The following is a 27,863-nucleotide window of genomic DNA, read 5'->3' on the forward strand; positions in this document are numbered from 1 at the left end:
ATGCTCAGTGTTCATTTAACTCTGAAAGTGTATAAATTCAACTTGTAAGTGTTCCATTTGGTGGGCCCCGGCCCCGCACCTGACATTGAGAACTAGTAGTACTATAGACCATTGTTTCTCAAAGTGGGGTCAGGGGACCCCCAGGGGTCCTGGGGGGGGGGGGGGGGGGGGTTCCAGAAGGTCCCCAGCAAAAGTGATTAACCTAGCATCTCAATCATCTTACCCACTTTATCCATTTATATGTTGGCTATTCAAAAATAGCAGATCTACAAGCTCGCAGCGCGGCACAAAGTGACGCGCTGTGAGCTTGTAGATCTGCTATTTTTGAATAGCCAACGTTTGAGAACTACTGCTATAGACAGTACAGACTTTATATACAGGGTAGGCGAAATAAGCTATGGCTTCAGCATATACCTTTTCGGTCAGAAATGTGGTTATTTTCTCTCATCGTTTTGTATTACCTATGAAATCTAAACTTTATGTTACTACATAATTGACTGAAATAAACTAAACTAAACTATACTGTGTACCTTCTCTAATTGGGTTGAAATTAAACTGTTCCTCGTTTTTATTGGGTACTCCCATAACCCCTTTAAATTATGACCTCAGGACCCTTTTCTTCCACAGTACAACATCTCCCTGGCTGTTGACAACTAAAGGAACCAGACGACCACAGAGTTTTGCATAAACGTGCATAAACATAAAACTGTATTCTGGAATACAAAAAGCACCAATTCAGACATTTTTTTTTAAATAAAGGAAATCTGTAATTTACACAAACAAAAGAAACAATTACATCTTGTAAAAATAAAAGAGAGCAGATTATAACTTTGATGCAAATCATCACGAGGTCCACAGTCACTTTAGGGACCTTAGTGGTCAGTTCAACTCAAACCAAGTCACAATGTGGTATAATTATCGTCCCTGTGTCGTCAGGCAGAAACCTCATATCTCCATATTTCAACGTGTTATGTTTTTTAATAAACTAATGCTACTTAGTCATTATACATTGTCACACAAAAGTAGCAAAAATTGCATTTTTTTAAGTTTAAGTGGTTACGCGTGTCTGTGGGTTTTATTAATATTGAACCAACGAAAAGTATTAATAAACAGCTTGTGTCTAAATAATAACTACATTGGACCCATTGGAACACAGGTTATTTTTTTCCATTCGCTGAAAAGTAATGCTTTTTGACAAGGTTTCCACCTGACAGAGACGATATAAGACATGTAGGCATCAGTGTGACTACAGTATGTATCACAGTAGGTTTAGTCTGAAATGGAAAAACAGCAAACAGGAGCATGTATTATAAATCACACATAACGGTAAAACAAAACAAACAAACTGTAGTAAGATCGTATGATAATTATGCGTACGTTAGTCAGTTACCCACAGGGTTCCATTTGTTCAACAAACAGAGGGACATATTTTCTTAACCACTTAATAAGACCCTATATTATATACTTACTTACTATATACTGCAAAAATAGCCGATCTACAAACTCACAATGTGTCGCATCGCGACGCGCTCTGAACTTGTTGATCGACAATTTACGCAAATTGACATTTGGACAAATTTTGAAAATGTTGGACAAAATAGGGGATGCCAGATTTAACATGCATCTTTCATTAAATTGTTTAATTGTGATATTATCACAATTTGTATTATTATAAATAGAACACAGAACTGTCATAGAACATATCGGACAGTTCTACATGTTCCCAGAAGGAAATACATGTATGTAATTCAGTCTGACCAAGAAGCAGGGATAAAACATAATTCCCACCGGCCATAAAAATGAATAACCAGATAGGAGGGATATCAAAAGCAGAGGCATCCCCCCGCCCCCCCATCGTCCCACCCAACAAATGGAAGCCTCATGGTTACCTGCATAAATACAACGTGCAATCAAAATGTTTACAGCAGTTCAGTTACAGCTGGAAACCTCTTCAACAGAGGTAGATGAGTTTTAGATCAACTGGAACAGTGATTGTAAAGCAGGCAGTGATATTAAACACACCTGAAGGCATTGTAATAAAAATTATAGCGTTTCAGATAATAGAAGGGATTCTATAAAACATAATCTAGGAAAAGTCTGTTTTTTTCAGGCAGCAGATATTAACAGAAAGTATTCAGCCTCGTTTCTTTTAGTTGAAAATAAAAATAATAATATTCATTTTCTATCTCCCTTGTTAAATCTGACCACATTTCTTCCAGTAATTAGATAAAACATTCACAGTTGGATTTTCCAGTAATGTTTTTTTGAAATGTAAAAGTCATCATGAGCCTCAGCTAACCGCTGAAATCACAGCATACATACATACATACATACATACATACATACATACATACATACATACATACATACATACATACATACATACATACATACATACATACATACATACATACATACATACATACATACATACATACGGTACATGATGTGTTGCATATTTTAGACCATTTTAAGTTGCCTTTACAAATAGAGCATTATGTTCTTTGGTTGTATCTGCAGTTATAAACAAAAAACACAGACATATAGGGCCCTATATATTGGGCCCTCTCTTACACCTGGCTGGCACACAAACTGCACCAAGTGGCGTTGCTAGTTTAGAACCAACACCGTTGGTGACCCACGTTCCACATGAACCCTAGCGTCCCGATTCTGGGCATGTCACGATAGGCAAACATTCAGCAAAAAACATCGATGAACATTCTGCAAATATAGCGGATCTTTCCTGCTGCTCCCAAGGATGATCTGCTCATGAGCTTTAGCTCCACATGCGAGCAGATCTGTTTCCTCAGACAGAACAGCCGAAGTTTGCTTCTCCTCCATAAATCCTCCATCTGAATTGCACTGCGACCAGGTTATACAGGCAAACCTGGCTCTTAAAGGCATTGGGAGAGATGACACCAAAACCAAAACGCGTCATTCCAAAGCCTATACCACTTGTGCTATAGCCACACCCCGCTTCTGTGACGAACACAGACCTGCCTCTCGTCTACCAATGGTGGGGGCGTTGTCACATTCTAATACAGCACAAAAACCCTATTTTCCCTACTGGGCTGGTGGCGTGCCTTACTGAGCATTGGACTGCCAATCCCAACCCCCCCCCCCGTGATCCAATCCTGCTGCAGCCACTCTTTTTCCGACAACCGTTTTGTTTTTTTTGCCGATAAAGTATAGTTTTGGACCGCGAATGAGGTGCGCAGTCTCAAGCGAACTTGAGCCACGAGAGGCACCACCGAGCGAGCGGGTTGCCGTGCCGAACGTTGTGAAGTTATGTACCGATACTAGGGGCGTGAATCATGTTTTGGGGGGAGTGAGCGTTTGCCCCAACTGCCATCACTCAAAGTGGCTACTGGCCAATAACAGCGCATCCTTGCACAGTGGTATAGGCTTTGGGATCATGCCTCCAAAACACACCCATACAATCCCTTTAAGCCTCATTATGCCTAACTTTGCACCCAGATTATGTGCCATTTAACAAGCAAGAGTGGAGACGGACATGACCCCAACGCCATGTGCTTTAGACCATGCAACATACAGTGTAGTGTTTAAATAGGGCCAGTTGTCTGTTGGCAGGTGCTTACACTCACACACAACACACAACACACACAAATCATAACGGATTAGACAACAACAAAAACATCAGTGCCAGCACACGTACCACGTGCTTGTAGACTATAGAGCTTGTAGATCCAATCCATTGATTGTTTTAAGGATAGAACTCACACACCAGGCTATGGTTTTAGATTTCTGTATTAATCAATACATTTAGTGGGCCAGCTGGAGGAACTGGTGAGAGTGAGCGTCTCTCTAGAACAGCCACAGACTAGAAGCAGATCAAACTTGGATCTGGTAAACCTGATTTATACTGGTGTCGTAACGGTAGATCTACAAGCTCACGGCACGCCACATCGTGAGGCGTTGTGAGCTTGTAGATCTGTGCGCGGCCATGTAACAGAGGTCCTCTGTTACTGATGTTTGGCACTTTATAGCAATTTACACAGTTGTATTTTGTACAATTAATTCATTATGATTGTAAGTACTTATTGACTGATAATCATGAGGGGCAAGTGCAATGTGTAATATGTATGAGTGCGATAGAGAACCAAGTGGTTCTGTGGCCAGTGTAATTGGGCTGGACCAAGTCAGAATGGCAGAGGGGGGGTTATGATATACATTTGGAATTGCTGAGGATATTGTGATGGTGTAATGTTGCAGTAGTGTGAAGAATTGATATTTATTTGTTGTTCATTGAATGCTGAATCGTTATGCTCGGGCGCTGGGGAAGAGGAGAACACGTGGTGGCGCAGTGGTAAAGTCCCTGCCCACCCACCACGGAGGTTGTGGGTTCGAATCCACCGTGGTGCGTCCGGCCTTGTCGGGCGTCTATGCGAACATAATCGGCCTCGTATTCGGCGGAGGGAAGCCGGGCGGGGAGGAGGAGGGTCATATCACTTCATGTACTCCTACGGGCTGAGGGGCCGGCACCTGTCAGCGGGGAGTGTTGAGCGGGAGGAGTAGGGCGAAGGCTCTAAGTCCTCCTGGTGGGGGCTCCTTACAGGCAGGTGAGTCAGTAGGATACGACAGCAGTGACAACACAGACATGTGTGAGGGGAGGAATTAATTGGCATAACGACTAAATTGGGGAGAAAAAGGGGGTAAATAATTGGCTACTCTAAATTTAAAAAACCTCTGGTATGGACACAGCCTGACCAGTATATGTGTCAAAGTGTCCCTGAGCAAGACACCACTAACAACTGTTGCAACTTACAACTTACAACGTGTAGTGTTTGTTGTTGTTAGTAGGAATGAAAACAAAGACACACCAACGGAAGTGGAGCGCTGAAGGAGAGTGAACGGCCGACATCCGGTCTCTACACGGGGAATTGGACGGTGGCCCCAGAGGCAAATTCAAAGGAAAAACCTTTGAATGTTGCTTCCAAAAACCTTTTTTTTTCGATGGATTCCCAGATTATCCGGACACAAACTGGGTGAAGCTGAAACTAAATCGCCAACTAAATCGGTCAACCCTTTTGATGAATAAATACATCTAAAGTGTAGCTTGGTGTGCAGGTTCTATTCTAATAATTAAACTAATCATGGTCTAACGGTTGATGTGTGTATAGTTATCCTTCTATAGAAGGCCAATCCTTTCATTCCCATTATGTTATGATGATGATGATGATGATGATGATGATGATCTGCAGTGGGTTTCATCGACCAGAAGAAGTTCACTTAAGTGTTTTTTTCTTTTCTTCCAGTGATCTAACAAAACCCCTGGAACCCTGACCCCCTCAGGGTTCCTTGAGGGCGGTTCCAAATGGTCCCTTTGCAGGGCTTGTAACTCTGTAGACTGGAGTGTACAAATGGAACCAAAATGGACCCCTTCCTTCCGGGTCCCATCATGTTGGTTCCCTTTGTACACTCCACAGAGTTGTGGGTGGACTTTGACGTTAAAGAGGGAAACCAGTGGGTTTTAGTCGTAGCCGTCGTTCCATTCCATGACCTTGTCGTATTCATGGATCCTCTGTTTGATGTGAGACAGTTTGTTCTTCAGGTACTCACACCGTTCCTTCTTCTCCAGGAACGTAGGATCCTGGAAGACACAGAGAGCAGAGAGGGAAGAACATCAGTGTTGATTTCCTCGACTAAATTACATTGGTTCTCAAAGTGGGGTCCAGGGACCCCCAGGGGTACTTGAGGGGTTCCAGGGGGTACCCAGCAAAATGTGTTAATATAGCATCACAATAATTATGACCTTTTATACTTTGGCTATTCAAAAACAGCAGATCTACAAGCTCATAGCGCGGCACCGAGTGCCGCGCTATGAGCTTGTAGATCTGCTGTTTTTGAAAAATCTTGAAGATTTGCGCAAATCTTTGAATATATATTTTCTTTTAAAGCGAACATTTTAACACAAATCTTTGCTTCTGGGGGGTCCCTGGCACAACATATTTTCAGATGGGGGTCCCCGGCCAAATATATATCAATCTGGGGGTCCCTGGCATGAAAAGGTTTGAGAAGCACTGGACAAACTATGACAAAAAAAAATCTGTCGACAACCTTTTTTCACTGACGAAAACTACATAAAAACTAAGCTATGACTAAAACTATGACTAAATATACTGACAATTTCGTCAAAAGATAAAAACTAGACTAAAATGTTTGGGAGTGACTAGAGGAGAAGAGATCCAGTAGAACTAAGACAAGTCATCATGGGTGCGTGCGGTTGTCACAGACCGAAAATAGCCGATCTACAAGCTCACAACGCGTCGCAGCTTGTAGATCAGCTATGTTTGGCATGCAGCCAAGTGAAAATCAGCCATTTGGATGCCATCACGGGCCTCCAAAAATACATTTTAGTCGACGAAATCAACTGTAGATTTAGTCGACTAAAATCGTATGATATTTTAGTCAACTAAAACTAAAAGAATAAAAGTAAAACATTTCAGGTGACTGAAAATATTACTATATTGTTCAAAAGACTATGAAAATGTGCTGTGAACATCAACACTGGGGTCAGATCAGTGTTCCTCTCTAGATGTTGAGGTGTGATACTGTGTAGGAAGGAAGGGAGGAACCGGAGGAACCAGAATCGGTTCCATGATCACATTTGGGAACCGGTTTTATCAGCCTGTCAGAGCTGGTTTGTAGACTTCACGTCTGCTATACGATTACAATACAATAACAATACCTGTGTTTTTTTTATTTCAAGGACCACCAACGGTCCATTTGGTTCCCATTTGTACACTCTCAGAGTTACAGACCTGTAAAGGGTCCATTTGGGACCCCCCTATAGGAATCGCTAAAGGGAACCGTTAAGGAATCGGCCCGTTAACCCATTAAGACCTGAAGCCTATTCTACACGTCTCCTAAATCCCAACAGTATTTTGAAAAACCTATGTTTCTATTTCAGTGGTGCTCAATATTTTTCATGTCAAGGACCCCCAGAATTATATGTATTTGGCCGCGGACCCCCATCTCAAAATACGTTGTTCCAGGCACCCCCCAGAAGCAAAGATATGAGTTAAAAATGCTCGCTTTAAAAATATATTTATTCAAAGATTTGCACACATTTTCACGATTTAAAAAAAATAGCAGATCTACAAGCTCATAGCGCGGCACTCGGTGCCGCGCTATGAGCTTGTCGATCTGCTATTTTTGAATAGCCAACTGTGTAAAATAATGCTTTTTAGCTCAAATTAAAAAATGACAAATGCGTTCCAGGTCTTAATGGTTTAAAGAGGGAATCGTTAAAATCCTAAAGGATCCCAAGCCTAATACTGTGGCATGCTGCCATCATGTGCCAAATACATGATAAACCATGATGGGGCGGCAGTGGCTCAGGGGTAGAGTGGCCGGGTAGAGTGAACTGGAAACCGCAAGGTTCCCAGTTCGATCCCGGGCTGGGGCGCTCCCCCAGAGTTAGTGTGGAAGTGTCCTTGAGCAAGACGCTGAACCCCTAATTGCTCCCGATAAGCTGGTTGGTGCCTTGCATGGTTTCCTCCGCCATCGGTGTATGAATGTGTGTGTGAATGGGTTAATGTAATGCGCAATCTACAGTATGTAAAGCGCTTTGGATAAAAGCGCTATACAAATGCACCATTTACCATTTACCACTTACAATCTGATTTCCTTCGGTGGAAAATCTTCAGTTTTCCAGTAATCTGTTTGTTTTTGTCTGTGTGTGCGTGCGTGCGTGCAACCTCAAATAAAGCCTTTTCCAACACAGATACTAAAGCATTTCCCCACAGCTTCCCTCGCCCAGAAAAATGAAGTAGTATTTCATGATGTCCACAGTCATGTTAGTTATGCATGAGACGAAGCCACAGGCCACAGACATGCACAGCTTAGAAGCAGCATCGCACACATTTCCTATTAAGACTGACCAGACTAACCAGATATTTCATTATCATTCAAATGTAATAGAAGCAGATCTTTAACCCCCCAATGCAGATTCGGCACAAACATGGGGATGAATTCATTCTACTATTATGTCACCACAATGTGGAATGTCCTACTATACCACCACTGTTTTTATGTAAATATACTTTTATTGCTCCTAGTATTGATGATCTCTTATATAGTATTGTATGCCTTTATATGTCTTGATGAATTGAATACACAGGACCACAATGGAAACAAGCCCCTTTTTGTGTTATCCTTCAAGCATTATTGTATAACTCTACCTCTGTACCTTTTGCAAACTGTTAATAAAGTATTCAATAAATCAATCAATCAATCAATCTACTAACCTTCTTCTGTTAATAGGTTACAGTATAAACATGTACAGCATCTAACTGCCTAACTAATAACTGGCTGGTATCTACAGTAAGTAACAGATAAACACATTGCTTCCACTAATGCATAATATATTTACTTTATTATATATACTGTATATTTCTTAACCACTTGAACCCCAAATTCCCTATTCTCTGCAATTCTTTTCACCCAAAATTGCCGATCTACAAACTCAAAACATGTAGCAACATGGAAGTGTTTTGAGCTTGTAGATCGGCTCTTTTTGACAAAGACATTCTGTGTGTAGAGGGGAAAAGAATGCAAGTACAGTGCAACTCAGGCACCATCTATACTAAGTGTAGAGGATCTCAGTGGTTAATTAGAACATAATACTTAGTAATACATGCAGAGACAAACACACATCTTCTGTTGTGATGACATTTGCTCGGGTGTCACAACCTTATATCACAAAAGTATCAATATTCCATGGCCATTTCTAAAAGGACAGATGATAACCAGACAGCATGAAGCCCAGCAAACAGCCACTCCTATGAACGACAGATGGAGAGACAGGCGAGGAAAACAACTCACCGACTTCTTCCGCTGGAACTCCTGAAGTATTCTGTTGATGCGATCAAACTCCTAAAACAACAAAAATAAAGACTTAAAACGTAGGTCACGTTACTTAACCACTTGAGCCTCATTTTAACACTTGATCTACAAGCTCACAACCCGTCGCCGCGACCGATTTCAGTCATTTGGATTCCATAGAAGCCGGCAAGTCTCGTCTTCTATGGAAGCAATGGCACGCACCGGAAATAGCAGATCTACAAGCGTGTGAGCTTGTAGGTTTGCTATTTTCGAAAGATTTAGGAAAACTGAGATTTTTTTTGCAAATGCTGGCCTATAATGACATGCCACCACACACCAGGGTTCATGTGGTTAATTTATAGAATACATGTTGGTCATCTAAAGTGATGAAGCACCATCTAGCTGCATACAAAGCAGGAAGTTGAGGCTGGGTGGAGGGGAAATGCAGCAGGAACCAGGAAGTTTGGGGGCCAAAGGAAATGAGGTAAACAACCAAATATGAGTGGGTGTGAACTACATTCATGAGCCCATGGTCTGTCTTTGTCCTGCGTGTGTAATTCCCAAGAAAATTGTTTTGGGGAGCACCGCACACTTTGGTTCCTACTGGACCTGGTGATTCCAGGTCCACTGCAGAACCCTTCACAATAAGTGGAGTGGAACGACCTCACAATGATGTCATAGAAGACACTATAGAGCAGGGGTCTTCAACGTTTTCAGGCCAAGGACCCCCCTAGCTGAGAGAGAGGCAAAGCAGAGACCCCCTCTATATTGTATAAAATTGTGTTTCAGATTAAACTTTTTTTGTTAACTTGGTCTGCTCTTTTTTCCTCACAACGCCTCGCAGCGCGAGGCGTTGTGAGCTTGTAGATCTGCTATTTTTGGCTAAAGTTCTCCTCAGAAAAGGGATGCTACAGGATTCAAGTGGTTAAGGTAAAAAAAAAAATCATATCACACAAAGATTTGGCGGACCCCCTGTAGTAACACTGAGGACCCCCTAGGGGTCCCGGACCCCCTGTTGAAGGCCCCTGCTATAGAGCCTTATGAAAAACAGCTTTAGAGTCATCCACTCATCATAAGTTTTTGCCTCTTCCTACTCCTTTTTGAACATGTTGGGTACGATCAATGATCGCATTTTATCTGTTTTGTTCACTTAATTGTATTTATTTTTTATATTGTGGCTTTCATTGTTATTGGTTCTTGTTTTATTTTACCTGCAAGTTCAAGCAGCACCAATTAGCCTACAGTATAAAAGTGCCATTACTCTAGGCTATCTGATATCTCTTTTCCCATGCTGCACAATGCAAACGCCTGTACTTGTTACTTTCTCATAATGATTAGACTTTGCATGCACTTTGTATTTAGAGTCAAGAACACATTTTCAAAAGGTTTAATAACAAAAGCTTGTAGATCAGCATTTTTTTGGCTATTTGTCACACGATTAAGGGATTATAGGGCTTTCAACCCAAGCATCCATATTCTGGTGGAACATTAACCCACAATAGAAGATCTACAAGCTTGTGAGCTTGTATATCTGCTATTTTTGAACAGCCAAAGTATACAATAATGGTTAAAGTGGTTAAAATGATTGTGACGCTATATTAACTTATTTAGCTGGGGACCAACCCCCTGGTACCCCACTCCTCAAGGACCCCTTGGGGTCCCCGGACCCCACATTGAGAAGCAATGGTCTAAAAGTCTCCCCGGTTTGCTCATTTCAATGAGTTCAGGTTTGAAAGGCTATAAGGGTCAGAGAGGTCAGGGTAGAAGTGAACAGGAGGACCAATCACCATCTGGTTGTGAGGATGCTGGGGCAGACTGCGCATCAGGGTGTCCATCTCCTCGAACCTCTTGAGCGTGGCCTGGACGTCCGAGTGGATCTCCTTGTACTCTGCGTACTGGTCGTTGAACACGGCGCGGTACTGGTCACGCTCGTCGTCCGACCTGATGGTCGGGTATTTACTGCAGGACGCGGAGGAATGAAAGTTACAAAAAGGTGGAAAACCAACAGCCAATCGAAACGTGTGACTCCCTACCCTCCTTCTAAACAGCCATTCTTTGGCTATTCAAAAATAGCAGATATACAACCTCATAGCGCTGCACTGAGTACGCGCAAATCTTTGAATATATATATTTTTTTTTTTAAGCGATCATTTGTAGCTCAAATCTTTGCTGGGGGGGGGGGACATTTGACAAAACATTTTGAGATGGGGGTCTGCGGCCAAATACATATCTAATAATGTTTTACCATGTTGCTATATACACCCCAAAATGATATGTATTTGGCTGCGGACCCCCGTCTCAAAATATGTTGTTCCAGGGACCCCCCAGAAGCAGAGATCGTAGTTAAAAATGTTCGCTTTAAAACATATATATATATATATATATATTAGGGCTGGGACTTTAACTGATTAATTTAGATTAATTAATTACAGAAAATTAACGCGATTAAAAAAATTAATCGCATTTTAATCGCGCTTAGTTTATGCACCACAGAACTTCTCACTGGACGAGTTTCAGGCGTACCGATCATACCAGTGCACCAACCAACAGCCAACACACCCCAGTGCACGCAATGGGACAAGAAGCTGATCAGACTGCTTTGCTTGGCCCAGTGGATGGGAAATTTAGATTTAAAAAACTCTCTGATGGAAGCATGGATAAAAACACGGTTGTGTGCAGAACTATTTTTTGTTGCTTAAACTTATGTATTCACTCATTGATTCACTCATATACCAAAATCTGTATTAACTGAAAAGAAATTGCTTCTCAGGTCAAATATTGATATGCGATTAAACATGCGATTAATTTCGATTAATTAATTACAAAGCCTCTAATTAATTAGATTAATTTTTTTATCGAGTCCTAGCCCTAATATATATATATATATATATATATATATATATATATATATATATATATATATATTAAAAGATTTGTACACATTTTCCATGATTTTTCAACAAATAGCAGATCTGCAAGCTTGTATATCTGCTATTTTTTTAATAGCCAAAGACATCTTAAAATGACACAGATGCGTTCTGTGTCAAAAAGTGCAAATAGTATTGCTTGTTTACAGTAAGATATGCAGATAAAAAGTACAGGAAGTGTGATTGGGAGAATCTTCCCTCTCCCTCTGCTGGTGGCTGATAGGTATAATGATAGCAGAGTAGAGGCCAGATTTGCAGAAGTGTGTGGAACATAAGATGTGTTTACACAGTGCAGTGTTTAGTACCTCCTTAATAACTTACAACGTGTGTTAAATCATTTTGCACTTAACCTCGACTGAACGCATCTATTTTTAGCGCATGACTCATTTAATTGGTGTGTGTGTGTGACTGTGTGACTGTGTGTGTGACTGTGTGTGTGTTGTGGTGGTGAGGATGACTCACGCGATGTAGTCAGGCATGACCACAGGTTTGGGGATGTGTCCTGAAGGTATGGCTCCCTGTAGGACCTTGGCCTGGGCTGCCTTGTGGAGGTGGAGGGCCGGTGCCGGGACATAATCCACCTTGGACCCCTGGACAGGCTCTGGGCCTTTGTAAATAGGAGCTGGAGCTGCCTACACACAGACACAGACACAGGCACACGCACACACACACACACACACACACACACACACACACACACACACACACACACACACACACACACACACACACACACACACACACACACACACACACACGTTTGTATTACTATACTTGTGAGGACGTCAACACTTTAGGACAGCCATGTTATGGATGCCATTTAAAAATAATAATTGCCATTTTTAACCGTAAGCCTAAAGCCGAAAAACAGCAGATCTACAAGCTCACAACGCGTCGCGCTGCGACGCGTTGTGAGCTTATAGATCGGCTGTTTTTCGGTGCATGACACTGGCGCGCAAACTATAAGTATAAATCATGTTTAACTCTAATTCCAATCCCTAAAGCTAACCTCTAAATGTCTAATCCTGACCTGAATGTTTTTCTGATTGTAAACTTATCTCTAAAAATGTTTTTTTTTTAACTATAAAACAACCATTTGTCTTGTGAGGACCAGGAAAACGGTCCTCACAATGTATATTTCTTCAAATTCTACTATACTTGGTCCTCGCAAGTATACAGTAGTAATACAAACACACACACACACACACACACACACACACACACAACAGAGAAAGAATGACCAGGACAAATATAATGTACATATTGTTGTCGTCGGGCAGAAACCTCTTATCTCCATATTCTGACTTTTTGTGTTTTTTTTGGTCAATTAACGCCAAACTTGATCACACTACAGCGTCACACAAAAGTAGCAGATCTACAAGCTCGAAACGCGTCGCTTTTCGAGCTTGTAGATCTGCTACTTCTGATGCTTTTTGGATATGAATCCTGAAAAGTAACAGTTTTGGAACGTATGAGGTTTCCACCCCACAGACGAAATGTTTCGCTACATGTACCTGAGAATGTATTAATCTACAAGAGCACTCAGTGGAGTGCAGAATCACATAGAGCACCGAAGTCTGACGTAATTTACACATCCTACCTGGTTCGCGGTTTTCCAGCCCCGTTCTGAATCCCCATAGACGTGTTTAATATCGCGTCAAATAAGAACTGTGTTCCAAAAATAAACTAATGACCCCGGCGGTGGTTTGACTCTTATGGATATGAAGCATCAACTGACGGTGAGAAAACCATAATGTTACTTCCGCCAAGATAGTTAAATGTTCGCCAGAAACAGACTGTATCAAATATGAGTGACTGACTATCATAAACGATACAAACAGAACCTCCTCCCTGACAATATCACAGAGACAGTTTGTTTATTTTTGGACCACAATTCTTATATGAGACGATTCTATGATGACCCCATGTTATTCTCCATAGAGAAATTACTTTACGAACCAGGGGATGGACGAGTGACGTCAGGACTTCTGTACTCTATAATGAGGCCTAAAAGTCTCTCCAGTTTGCTCATTTTAAAGTTTGACCTAATGGTGGTGCTAGTGGAAAGGTCACCAAAATCAAGATGTTTCTTCTCTGAATGTGCACAGCTCATTTAATTCAGCCATTACTTTGAAAGATGTGTTAGTTACAGGCAGACAGGCAAAAATATCTATATATTGGGCAGCGGTAATAACTAAATGTACTGGTGGTATTATATATATATGTCTCTTATAACCCATTAAGACCGGGAACACATCTGTGTAATTTTAAGATTTCTTTGGCTATTCAAAAATAGCAGATCTACAAGCTCGCCGCGCTTCCAGCTTGTAAATCTGCTATTTTTGAATAGCCAAAGAAATCTAAAAATGACACAGAGATTCTTTCCGGGTCTTAATGGGTTCAGCGGTTTCATACTGACATTAAAGTGAGTTAAATACTTACTGTGATGCGTGCTGCCTGAGCCTCAGCAGACTGCTGCATCTGAGGAAGTGTGAAGAAAAGGAGTTGGAACAACGTTATATGTTGAGGAGGAGGGAATGATAACAACATCTCCCCCCCCTCCTCACCTCACATCAGTAAAGCCTGATAACAACTCCTCCCTTATCTCTGGCATTCCTCCACCCCCCCCCCCCCCCCCCCCCATTCTCCCCCATTGTCTTTTGTGTTTCCCAAACACTGGGGCGTGACCCCTTGTGAGTCGCGGACCGGTTGTTATGGGTCGCGGGTAAATATCACTTTTTTGTTCATTTACTGCAACAAGAAAAAATGGTAATAATTTTTTGATTACCCCCCAGCAAAATGAGGAACAGTTTAACCACTTAAAACCCTATTTCATACCTCGGGTATAAGAAAACCCATTTACAAGCTCACAGTGTGTCATGTCACGACGCGCTGTGAGATTGTAGATCTATTTCTTTTAAGAAATTTGAAAAATATTGAAAAATGTAGATGAATTTGGAATAATCTTCTCTTATCGGGGTCCCTTGCACAAAATCATTTCAAATGGGAGTCCGCTGCTTTTTGGGGGTCCTTGATATGAACATGTTTGAGAACCACTGCATTAACTCAGAATTAGGAACACACAATCTACACACCCAGTAAATCATTGGTTCTCAAGCTGGGGGTCCCCAGGTGATTTTGGGGGGTCCCCAGACGATTAGCTTAATGTGCAACCTTGTTTTCTCACTCAACAATAAACAAACCAACATACAGTATAAGTGTATACAGGGTATCTGTACATTTATAAAGATACCATTTAAAGACTTTTAAGACCTTTTTGATACCAAATTGGCCAAATTGTCAAATATTACATAAGAAAGAGGCAAACATTGTGAAAATAGTCGATCTACAAGCTCACAGGCTTGTATTTCGGCTATTTTCACAATATTTATATGTGGAACCGAGTCAAACTAAATGTAATGCCTCAACTCCTACAATTCTCACAGTGCTTGTCAGGGTGGGGGGTCCCCAGTTCAAATATGATATTTTTTGGTGGGGGGGGGTCGTGGTCTGAAAGGTTTGGGAACCCTTGACAGTAAACAATGACCTCCTACCTCGTGGCCGTACTTCTCCCGGTACTTGCGGGCAGACTCGTGCCTCCAGAGCTTCAGACACACGATGGCTCCTATGAGGTACACCACCATGGTGACAAACAGGAAGATGATGGCGGCCACCTGGCCCGCCTCCGTCCGGCAGAAGGCTCCGTTGATGCCGTTGTTGAACACCGGGTAGGAGCACAGGCCTCCGCGCGTCGTGTCTCGCACGTACACGATCCCTGGTAAAACAAAACAAAGAAAAGATTATTTATATGGGGCGTTGTTAATGATCTGACTCACCCTCCCTCCATCAATCAGTGACAAAGAATAGATTTCAAGATGCCGTGCTACGAGCTTGTAGATCTATGTTGTTCAGGGGTCCCTGAACAACATATTTTGAGATGGGGGTCGGCGGCCAAAAACATATCATTTTGGGGGTCCTTGACATGAAAAAGTGTTGTTCCAGGGACCGTCACCTCCCCAGAAGCAAAGATTTGAGTTAAAAATGTTGTTTCAAAAACAATATATGTATTCAAAGATTTGCAAGAATGTTCAAGATTTGTTTTTCAATAGCAGATCTACAAGCACGTGTTTCACATGGGTTATAGCGCCACCAGGAGGACGATTTTTTTTTTTTTAAATGTTTTTTATATTACTCCTACAGACTCCTATGAGCTTGTAGATCTGCCATTTTTAGAATCGCCAAAGTATTAAAATATTGGTTATAGCTCAAATCTAAAATGACACAGATGCGTTCGGCTCCTGGTCTTAACTCATTCAGTGCCACAGCCAAAATTCATTGTTAAAAAAAGTGCTTGGGAGCCGAGATACAGCCTTTTTCAGTAAGAAGTTAAACAAGAAGTGAATGGAGCATGATTTTTTATTTATTTTTTTACGTTTTATACGTCCTGTGGCACAGGGCTTATTACATAGGACGTATTTTACGTCCTGTGGCACTGGATGAGTTAATGGGTCAACAACCAGGCTCCCCACTACCTCTCTGAACTCCTCCAATGCCACACCCCCGTCCCGCTCCCTCAGGTCGGGTGATGCCAACCTCCTGGACACCCTGGTCCCCAAGACAAAGAAACCAAACCGGGGTGACAGGGCTTTCTCAGTTGCCGCCCCCAAACTATGGAACTCACTCTCAGCTCACATCAAAGCTGCTCCCCCCCACCCTCACCACGTTTAAAACCACACTCAAAACCCACCTTTTCAGACTCACTGCAACTTTACTGGTACCTACAGTATTCCTATTTAAATGTGTTCACTTTAACTGTCCTTCATATTTGAAAGAGTCTCTAAAACCATACACATCACCATATTCACTTAGACATACACACAACATTCCTATTTTACTGTTCCCCAAAAAAATAAAAGTCATGGTCATTCCGCAGGTCATTCCACTACAAAGCTCCATTTGACTGGAACAATCTCCCTCTTTCTCTCAGATCTGTCACCTCTCTTGCCCGCTTAAGGACTTCCTTGTATTCACATCTCGAAAACAACCTGTTCATGCTTTTAATACAGCTTGCCTTGTACTTAAGTTTATTTCTGACTTTGATACAGGTCATAGAACTGTATTCTCCATTTCTTTGTTTAGAATCAAGTAGAAATGCATTATAATCTGTTCATGACACTATATAACTACAGTTGGTAGTACTCAACGCTTCATAATGATAATTATACCACACTATGAAGCATTTTAAAAAGGACTTATAAGTATCATAATACTACACAATTGCTGTATAACAACTCTATGCAACACAAAGCATTTCTGCCTATGCCACTACTTCACTGACCACTTAAGTTATATTCACTTTATAATGTATTATAACAGTGAGTATACTGCATTATATCATTACATAATGTATTACAACTCTGAGAATTATAATACACAATGATCCTTGCAAAAACAAATGTCTGTGAGTCTCCAGCAATTATGAGGAACAATGAGACTTCTTAGATATTATAACATGCTTTATAATGCATTGTGATTATTGTTAAGAAACATAATGAATATTTATGAGAGCGTATAGCTGTAATTATACCGTGTTATAAGCAGATTATAATACATTGGAGACATGGGATTCATAGAAAGTGTTAGATATGCAGTACTAAAGTATTATTGGTTTCTGGTTGCTGCACATATCCAGTACTAAACACTGGTGTTGGCATTACAAGGCAACTAAAGGCATGGCGGCCCCCTCCCCCCCCATACCTTCAAGACATGAATCCCACCCTTACAACCCTCCTCCCTCACTTAGATCAGGTAACACAGGAATGCAGTCAGAGCCTTTCCTAAAACACCCCGGAACAACCCTCCACACCTCCTATATAGCCTGCCTCCTGGATCCCAAACAGTGGAATCACAGTGGACTTGTGTTGGACAGATGCTAGTTGATTATAACAGCTATATCTTGGTCAACTTGTTCTTATGTTTTTTTGTTAATTCGATTTATTTTTTGTAGACCACAAATGTTCCGCATGACATTTAGATAGCATGTTGTTTAGACATCATATGCTAGATTAATTGTTAACTTGGTATTCTAGTTTATTTGAGGAACTATGTTGTTCTCTCTGCCCTGTGACTAGTATTTATTGTGTTGTTTATTGACTACAGTTGATGTTTACCTCACCTCCGTTCTCACACCTGTAAGTCGCTCTGGTTAAGAGCGTCTGCTAAATGTCTAAATTGTAAAAGTAATTATGCCTGATTTATTACGCATTAGCTGTGTGCTGCTGCCGAGCTGTGGCGCTTTGTGAGCTTGTAGATCAGCTATTTCCGGTGAGGGAGGGACACCGGCGTGCAACTAAGTATAAAAAAAAAAAACTTTACTGCAGGGGTCTTCAACAGGGGGTCCGTAACCCCTAGGGGGTCCTCAGAGTTACTACAGGGGAGGGGAGCCTTTTTTACACTAACCACTTGGAACCCTAGAATCCCTTTTCTGAGGAGAACTTTAGCCGAAAACAGAAGATCTGCAAGCTCACGACGTCTCGCAGCGCGAGCCGGTGTGAGCTTGTAGATCTGCTATTTTTCAGTTTACTTGGTATTGAGGGTTTAAGTGGTTAAAGGTCTGAAAATACACATTAACATGAATCCAACATATTAACACATTGTGTGCCAAAAACGATCCGGACCGTTTTTGAGAAGCTATGCGTTATGTGCCATAAACGGTCCGGACCGTTTTTGGCCCATTTTTAAAAAAATATATTTTCCCCACGTGGGGCATTCTAACGAAACTTTGGGATCATCCAAGGAGTCTCTAAGAAGGAGAGGCCGGATGTGGATCCATGTCAAAAATGCTTCCGGTCGTCCGCTCCAATGTTAACTCCTTGACTAAAAGCTTAATGTCTCCTATTTCTTTTTAACGTGGTGGAAGCGAGCCGTTTTCGATCGGCGATCACTCTGCAATGGAGGATCGCGTTAGAAACATTATTGTTCCAGGCGTTAGTCGGGACCCTCCGCCGTCTTGCACGCAGCCTTTGTTTACATGCAGGTCCTCGTCGGGGCTTCTACAGCACGAAACATATCAACCTAAGTGCATCGAAGATATGCTGGCAATAGCCTATTTTAATAAACCTCTGGCACACAATGTGTTAAGTGGTTAAAGGTCTGAAAATACACATTAACATGAATCCAACTTATTAATAGAAAGTAGGTCAACAAACCAAACAAACATTAATTGTAGAGATAGTGTCTGTCAGACAAGTCTATGGAACTATCTATGAACTCTATGAAAAAGTTTAATCTGCAACATCATTTTATACAATATGTTGTGGGGGGTCCCTGCTTCATCTCTCTCTCAGCTAGGGGGGTCCTTGGCCTGAAAAAAGGTTGAAGACCACCCGCTTTCCTGACCGACCCACCTGCTGCCATGTAGAGCACGGCGAGGGCCAGGTTCATGATGAACTCGGTCAGCGGCCACCAGGACGAGTCCAGCAGGATGGTGCGGTAGTACATGGTCATCCCCATCACCAGGACGATCACCGTGACGACCCAGGCCAGCCCGGCCACCACCAGGACGAACGGCGTCTTGGGCCCCGTGTAGTAGGCGCCGCCGCCGCCCGCCCCGTACATGCCCCCCCCTCCCCCTCCGTACCCGCCTCCGTACGCCCCGCCCGGGGAGGAGTACCCGAACATGTTGAACCACTCGTTGTCCTTGTGCACGTACGCGCACACGCAGGCGAACACGGCGGCGCCCAGCAGCAGCTCCACGCAGCCCAGGATCCTCAGCAGCCCGGACCAGGACTTCATGTAGTCGTAGCGCAGGTGGTAGTCCTCCACCCGCTCCGTGTAGGTCATGGCCGTGTGGTGGGTGCGTCCCGACAGGGACTCCAGGGGCTCTCGCACCTGCAGGTAGGGTTGCAAATGATTACATTATTGTCTCCGCCAGGAGACTATGTTTTCACTTTCCGTCCCCCCCCCTCGGCCAAGCTAACATTGGTCAAGCCTCACGTGACACGTGACAATACGTTGAAAGAGTGTGCTCTGATTGGCTAGTGACGTATAGCGGCCTATAAATAGATGTGTCACTTTGAAAGAGTCTTGGTCTCTTTCAAAGTGAGGTAAGACAGGAATAATCACAAAATGGCTGAGAAATGGCGGAGCAATACATTATGTAGACACACTGGTGTCATCACAATACGTAATATAAATAGCTTAGACAGGATTAATCAATATTTGCTGGCGGAGACTTGTGCTCCGAGGAGCACATTTTCTAGTTATTCATTAATTCAGTGCTTCTCAAACTTTTTCATGCCAGGGACCCCCAAATTGATATATATTTGGCCGGGGACCCCCATCTGAAAATATGTTGTGCCAGGGACAACAGGGTGCCAGAAGCAAAGATTTGTGTTAAAATGTTCGCTTTAAAAGAAATACATTCAAAGATTTGCACAAATCTTCAAGATTTTTCAAAAATAGCAGATCTACAAGCTCATAGCGTGGCACTCGGTGCCGCGCTATGAGCTTGTATATCTGCTATTTTTGAATATCCAAAGTATAAAAGGTCATAATTATTCTGATGCTATATTAACACATTTTGCTGGGTACCCCCTGGAACCCCCTCAAGTACCCCTGGGGTCCCCGAACCCCACTTTGAGAACCAATGCATTAATTGATAGTTGATAACTTTATCAATCGATTAATCCATTAATTGATAAGCTGCATTTTTCAGGACCAAAAGGAAAATTCTTGTCCGAAACCGAAAATGAGTGCAGAAACATAATTGCCTTGATGTTAACGAGCATCAACCGGACACAGACACACACACACACACACACACCTCCCCTCTGCAGTGCTCTATAGACTCCTTATCAGACAGCGTCACACTGATAAGAACCAGTATGCGTGCACAGGCCGGCACCAAATGAACCCCAATGTGAGATGCAACGTTAAAGTGGTCACTGCACTCAAATGTAAAAATGCATCCCATCAAACTTTCAGATGCTGTTTTTCTCCCAGTATGGAGGAAGGCTGCTTAGCATTCTTTTATGTGATCTCTGGTTCTTGAAATTATATAATCCTCTGTTGTGTGTAAACAATAATAGCAATTCAAAGCAGTTTTCCCCCAAACCACTTCTCCAGTGGCTGTTCTGTTGGGAATTGATTACATGAAACAGTCACCTGTGCGTCTCAATGTGTGTAAACAAATAATTGGTCAATTGAGTCTCATTTCTCTCCAAAAGCCCTTAAATATGATTAAGGATTACTGTGATTATGGTAAACTCACATTTGATATCACACACACACACACACACACCATGCCTGTAACTTTCACTAGCCCAAAAAAAGAAAAAAAGAAAAGGAAAACGTAAAGAAAATTTACGTAAATGTGCTCCTCGGAGCACAGGTCTCCGCCAGTTCTGTTCCTGATTAATCCTGTCGTACCTATTTATATTACATATTGTCACGTGTCACTTGACCAATGTTAGCTTGGCTGATGGAAGCTCACTTCAAAAAATATAAATGATTTTTTGAAGTGACACACCTATTTATAGATTTTTATTTCGTCATGCGTCTCGCTAGCCAATCAAAAGCATTGGTGACAACATATTGTCACGTGTCACGTGAAGCTTGACCAATGTTAGCTTGGCTGAGACGGACGGACACACGGAAGGACAAGAACGAAAACATACTCTCCACCTCTGGCGGAGACAAAAAGAATTAAATTCATTGAAAATCACTAAATTTAATGGAGTAAATTCTGAATGTCAGTTAATAGATTACAGACTCATAGTTAATAGATTACAGACTCATAGTTAACACATGGGGTGCCAGTTTTTTTTTAAAACAGAGTACACTGAGTGCCAGGATTTTTAACCATTTTTGAGGAGCCGAGATACAGGCTTTTGAAGTCATAAGTTAACCAGGAAGTGGATTGGAGTCTAAATCTTCGGAAAATGATATCTCCTGGTGCTGTGAGGGAGAAAAAAATAAAAAATAAAAAAATAAAAAAAACTTTTTTTTTTTCTTTTTCCAAAAAATATTTTTTTTCAAAAAACATATATATACGGTTTTGGCACCCAATGTGTTAATATATTACAGACTCATAGTTATCATCTCTACCTGCAGCAGCTCCTTTCGGGAGTTGTAGCTGCTGCTGCCCCCCCCGCCGTAGGGGTCCCGGTAGGAGGAGCTGGGGACGGAGGGCGAGGCGGGAGGCGAACAGCGCACGCCGCCGCCGCCGCCGCCGGGCTGGCCGTTGTTGTTGTTGTTGGAGGATGGGGGTGGAGGAGGGGAGGGGGAGGGGGAGGAGTCAGGCATGGGGGGCCAGGGGGGCTTGGCGGTGGTGCTGCTGCTCCGCCCGCTGTTCCCCCGGAAGAAGTTCTTCCAGGAGTCCGGGATGAACCGGTGCACGGGTTTGATGTCGAGGGCGGGGTCCGGGTCCCCTCCTCCTCCTCCCTCGCTTAGGGCTGTCAACATGACACAAGTTAACCATTAATTGTCACTCAAATAATTGCGATTAAAGGTGTTTCTTCTATGGATTAGTCACCCCATGGAGACTTGAATTCATGGATGTTTTTTTGTTGACCAGCAACCGGAAGCAGCGGTTCCGGCACAATGGAGACACAAAGAGTCTCCATTGTGTCTCCTACCGGAACCGCTGCCTACCGGGTCCGCTGGTCATCAAATTATTGTCTTAGGAATGAGACAAAAAACCAAAACATATTCATGAATTCAAGTCTCCATGGGGTGACTGATCGATCATTTTGGGGGTGAACTATCCCTTTAATGATTTAATCGTGTGTTCGGCATTAAACATTATTGGAACATATGAAGCCTTTTAGGCTGCGTAATCAAAAGATATGACAAATAACTGAAATATACAAAACTTCTTGACATAATTATTTAATAATTTTTATACATGTAAAAAAAAAAGCAAAAATAGTAGATCTACAAGCTTACAACGCGTCACGAAGTGACGCGTTGTACTATTTACTACTATTTCTGCTTTTTTTAAACATTTGAAAATACGTGAAAATCTTTCAACATGGAAACGATTATGACGAAGATGCTAAAATAACTGCGATTATAATAATATAATAATAATGGTGACAGGCCTACCCTCGCTGCCGCTGCTGGGGTCGAACTCGGGTCCGACGGGGGGCTGGTGGGGCAGGGGCGGAGCGGGCAGGGGGTCGGCGCTCAGGGCGAGCAGGTGGTGGGCCGCAGGCTGCTGTCTCAGGGGCCGCGGGCTGTGGGAGTGGGAGTGGTCTCTGGGCAGGGTGGTGAGGGGACCACTACGACCTGGGCAGACCTGGTCGTAGTGGGGGGGCGCCTGGTGGGCACGCTCAGTGCGGCCGTAGAAGCCTCCTCCATAGGACATGTGGAAGGTGATGGGCCCTGCACACACACACACACACACACACACACACACACACACACACACACACACACACACAGACAGACAGACAGACAGACAGACAGACAGACAGACAGACAGACAGACACACACACACTTCAATGTGTGAGTCAAATTGATTCTTTCTCACAATAGATCATATTGTTTTTTAGGCTTTTAGGCTTTTATTTGGCTTACTGATTGTTTACCCAAATAAGGGCCGTCCACATCAACAACAATAACTATAAATATATATGTAACAGTAACGATGTGATGGAATTTGATCGGCTTCAGTGTCTGTCGTCCATCAAATAGCTCTTAATCCATTAAGACCGGGAACTCATCTGTGTCATTTTAAGATTTATTTGGCTATTCAAAATTAACAGATCTAAGAGCTCATAGCTCTGAGCTTGTAGATCTGCTATTTTTTTTCTTTTTTAAAGCGAACATTTTTAACTCCGATCTGTGCTTCTAAAAGCAAAGATTTGAGTTACAAATGTTCGCTTTAAAAATATATATATATTCAAAGATTTGCACACATTTTCACGATTTTTCAAAAATAGCAGATCTACAAGCTCAGAGCGTGGGCTATGAGCTTGTATATCTGCTATTTTTGAATAGCCAAAGTATAAAGTAATGGTTAAAGTGGTTAACACAGATGCGTTCCCGGTTTTAATGGGTTAAAGTACTCCCAATAACATTGTTGTTATACTGTATTGTGGACTCTGACGTCCACTTGAGTTAAAAACATCTTTACAATGATAAATAGCTGTCGTTAAAAGGTTATAATTCTTGGTGTGGACAGACACCTTTAATGACTTATAGGGCAATGAATTCTTATACATTCCACATCATTATCAAAGCACAGCCAGAAAGAAAGAAGAAATCCAATAGAAATGAATCAACTGAAATCAGACCCCAAGTCTGTGCTAGCTTAAATGAGATGATTATGTCATGACATGACATGATCATATAACATTAATATGCAACACTCTCTTACTCTCAAATGAAGGAATTAGGATACCCACCAAATCTATATTTTTTATTCAACGGTCACTAAACAAAACAAAACAAAAACGGTTCAGCCAGCACCAATACCCCCCAGAGAAGACCCCCACCAGGAGCGGGGTATTTGGGAACATTTGGGGGCTAGACCAGCACCAGCACCAGCACCCCATAGTAGTAGCCCATAGTGAGTGAAATTATTATCCAAGCACCCTCCATGCAAGCTTGTGTCAATAATACATTTTTGTGCCATGCATGACCTAAATAACCAATACAACAAAGTATGCTGTTGCAATAAGCATGTGCAGGCCTCTGGAGCAGGAGTTTTCAACCCTCAAGGTCCATTGTTTATTTGGCATGTGAGCCATGGACTACCGTTTGATGAGATTTAGACTCTCAGGCCCAAAACTTAGAATATTTTGTTGTCGTTGCATAAGGTTTTGTCCACAATTCCATCCATGCTGTATTGATGTTGGTTCCATAGGAGAGATTAACAGGCAAACGTTGATCAACATATCAATTCTTCTACATTCTCTAATTGTGTGACTTCTTGTAAATTAAGCAATGCAGATGTTTAACAATAATTTAACTCTTGAGAGCGTAAAATGAAACCAAATGGACCCGTAAGGGTCCATTTGGTTTCATTTTACGCTCTCAAGAGTTAAAGAGCTATAAGGGTCCATTTGGTTACCAACTCTCCATCATTTAGCTGGGGACCACTCAAGGACCACTGGTGGTCCCCGGACCACTGGTTGAGAACCATTGCTCTAGAGCGTACAAGTAGCCAGGAGTAAAAAAAACAAACTGCAACAAAAAGGCACAGAAATGTATCAGTGACTGTGTGTGAACCAGCAAATAGAAACAGGGTTCTTATGTGAACTATGAGGGCGGCCGGTCGGTGTTTAAAGTCATACATACACAACAGTGCTTGGACAGAATACCTCTTTCACACGCACGCAGTGTGAGTGACACGCAACTCCACTTACATTGGCTTGCCGATCAGAATGCAAACCTACATGAGAGAACACCAGCAATCACCTGCAGGGGAAACAAAGACAAAGGCTTATTGTTTGTTGTACTTAATGGTAGGCAGTAGTAGGCCTACTTATTTATCCAATAGCTGCTGAAAACATGGAAGTGGTTGATCTGATCAGTGTTGCCTGATTCTGCGAGAGAAATAAGCAACCAGGTCTACAAAAAAAAAGGCCCAAAACAAGTAAGCAAAGCAAAGCAAAGTTTGTTGTTTACCCAGGGTGTCGGACTAAGTACGAAACTTGTTTCCAGCCGGACCCTGCATGGAAGCCTTGCTCAAGGGCTATTCAGCGGTGATTCATGATTGATGTGATGAATTGGGGAATCGAACTAGGGACCTTCCGGTATCAAGGCCGCCCCTCTAACCACTAGGCCACCGCTGCCACTAAGTGACTAATAGACCACATGAGTGCATTACACCTATTGTACTGGCTAGTGGCTAATTGAAAATAGCAGACCTACAAGCTCACAACGCGTCGCGATACGATGCGTTTTGAGCTTGTAGATATTATTATTATTAGTACTGTATATATTAGAAACATTTTAATAACACAGATCTTGTAAGGGGTCCCTGACTGCCTGGCACAAAATATTTTCAGGTGGGGATATGTGGAAAATTACATATTAATCTGGGGGTCCTTGACATCCACCTTGTCAACCACTGGTTTAAACAACATTTAGGAAACAAGCCCAAATAAACAACTGCTACACTTTAGAAACAACAAACAAGCCCAAATAAATAACTACACTTTAGAAACAAGTCTAAATAAACAACTACACTTTAGAAAAAACAAACAAGACCAAATAAACAACTACACTTAAGAAACAAGCCCAAATAAACAACTACACTTTAGAAACAAGCCCAAATAAACAACTACACTTTAGAAACAAGACCAAATAAAAGCAACCCACAACTTCCAATTATATTTACAAAGCATACTTCACAGAAAAACAAGCCCAAAGTCGCTTATAATAGGCAGACATGGCAACACTGCATTACGCAATGCTTTCTAGCACAACAAGAGGGGGCACAGATGTGCTCGCGCCGAAAATAGCAGATCTACAAGCGCTTTGTAGATCTGCTATTGGCTATTGGCTCCAACTTAAGTTACCCCAATGCCTGCAGGGGAAAGAAGAAACAGGCCTATCAAAGTGTTCGGTTTCCAGAGGTGTAAAGTAACTAAACATGTACTCAAGTACTGTACTTTGGAGGTATTTTTACTTTACTGGCGTATTTCCAGTTTTCAGTACTTTTACAACTCCACTACATCTGATCTTAGAGGCAAATATTGTACTTTTACTCCACTACAATTATTTTAAAACTTTAGTTACTAGTTACTTGTAGATTTTGATTATTATTTATTATAAAACATACATGAACCACTTCAGCCCTATATACATTTCGGCCATTTGAAAATAACAAGCGATGCAACGCATTAATTGTGAGCTTGTATTTGCTATGTTCAATAGATTTTATACATTTGAAAACGTGTGAAATGGGGACATTCTGCACAATGAATGGACTACTTTTACTTTTGTACTTTAAGTACATTTTTATAATACTCGCGTACTTTTACTCAAGTACATTTTTAATTCCGGACTTTCACGTGAAACAGAGTATTTCTACACGATGGTACTGATATTTTTACTTAAGTAAATTAACAAATGGAGTACTTTTTCCACCAATGTTATTGTTGGTTTCATGGCCGAATAGGCTATTAGGATGACCGCGTATTCTGTCTCTCTTGTTGGGATGTGATTTGAGTCATATATATAATCAGGAACAACGTGTTTTATGCGTCTTTATTTTGTTTATCATACGAATCTACTAACTTTACAGAGTAACCATTCCACTAGCCCTGAAACATGACCATCATGGATGAACTTCAACATAGTGTTTGCACTTTCTCCCCTTTTGGTCCGTACATCTACATAAACGTTCTTATTTCAGATATAAAGTGTTTACCTCATGGCCATGGATGTTATAATTATGTACGGGTCCTCAGAAGTACCCGTATCATCCATATTGTTCAATAAAAAGCATTTTAATCCAATCGGTGGCCATTTTCTCCATACGCTTTCAACTACCCGACCCTATCGGTTGGGAGGTGTACTGCACTCTGATACATCGTAACTCTATGAGAAAATGGCCACCAATCGGATTCAAATGCTTTTTTATTGAATAATACGGAAGATACGGGTACATCTGAGGACCCGTACATACTTTTAACATCCGTGGTCATGAGGTTAACACTTTATATTTGAAATCTTAATGTTTATGTAGATGTAGGGACCAAAAAGGGGGAGAAAGTACAGCCATGACGCTCGTGACGGACGAGCGTCGTACTGTGATCCATGGCTACGATTCCACTTGCATTACAGCTGTATTTCCGACACTTAAAGTTCTGACGTCTATAGCTGCACTAAGCAGTATTTTACCGCTAATTGTATAATGCAGGTATTGATTACTTATCGGAACATTGGAGATAGGTTTTTGATAGATATGTCCGCTTACCTTGTTTTTCCCTTTTCTTTTTCCCTTGTCTCACATTTCCCTCTAACGTCAACCCACAGGTTTCCTTACAGACTGAACCTAAACCCAACGTTTGTACTTGCTGTTCGGGGCTCGCATCCGGTTTAAAGCCCGCCTACTGTATCCGGTCATGTCC

The 27,863-nt window shown here is 41.9% G+C and overlaps 1 protein-coding gene across 3 annotated transcripts; it reads right to left on the reverse strand.

Moving 5' to 3' along the window:
- Positions 1-696: 696 nt before the first annotated feature.
- marveld2a (MARVEL domain containing 2a) lies at positions 697-27,776 on the reverse strand. 3 transcript variants are annotated; one of them, XM_084047870.1, is made up of 11 exons: positions 27,710-27,776; positions 25,104-25,200; positions 22,881-23,159; positions 21,882-22,228; positions 19,181-19,664; positions 15,329-15,549; positions 14,217-14,255; positions 12,237-12,406; positions 10,635-10,806; positions 8,848-8,898; positions 697-5,611 (listed from the first exon to the last, which is right to left on the reverse strand). In XM_084047870.1, the coding sequence occupies exons 3-11, from the start codon at positions 23,140-23,142 to the stop codon at positions 5,492-5,494; spliced, it is 1,866 nt and encodes a 621-aa protein (XP_083903996.1). In that variant the 5' UTR covers positions 23,143-23,159; positions 25,104-25,200; positions 27,710-27,776; the 3' UTR covers positions 697-5,491. The 3 variants fall into 3 exon arrangements, with proteins under 3 accessions (XP_083903996.1, XP_083903998.1, XP_083903997.1); XM_084047872.1 differs by having other exon boundaries at positions 25,081-25,200; XM_084047871.1 differs by having other exon boundaries at positions 25,149-25,200; positions 27,710-27,775.
- Positions 27,777-27,863: the final 87 nt, after the last annotated feature.

The sequence above is a fragment of the Gymnoscopelus microlampas genome (genome assembly GCF_963454915.1).
Source record: "Gymnoscopelus microlampas genome assembly, chromosome: 21".
NCBI classification, from domain to species: Eukaryota; Metazoa; Chordata; class Actinopteri; order Myctophiformes; family Myctophidae; genus Gymnoscopelus; species Gymnoscopelus microlampas.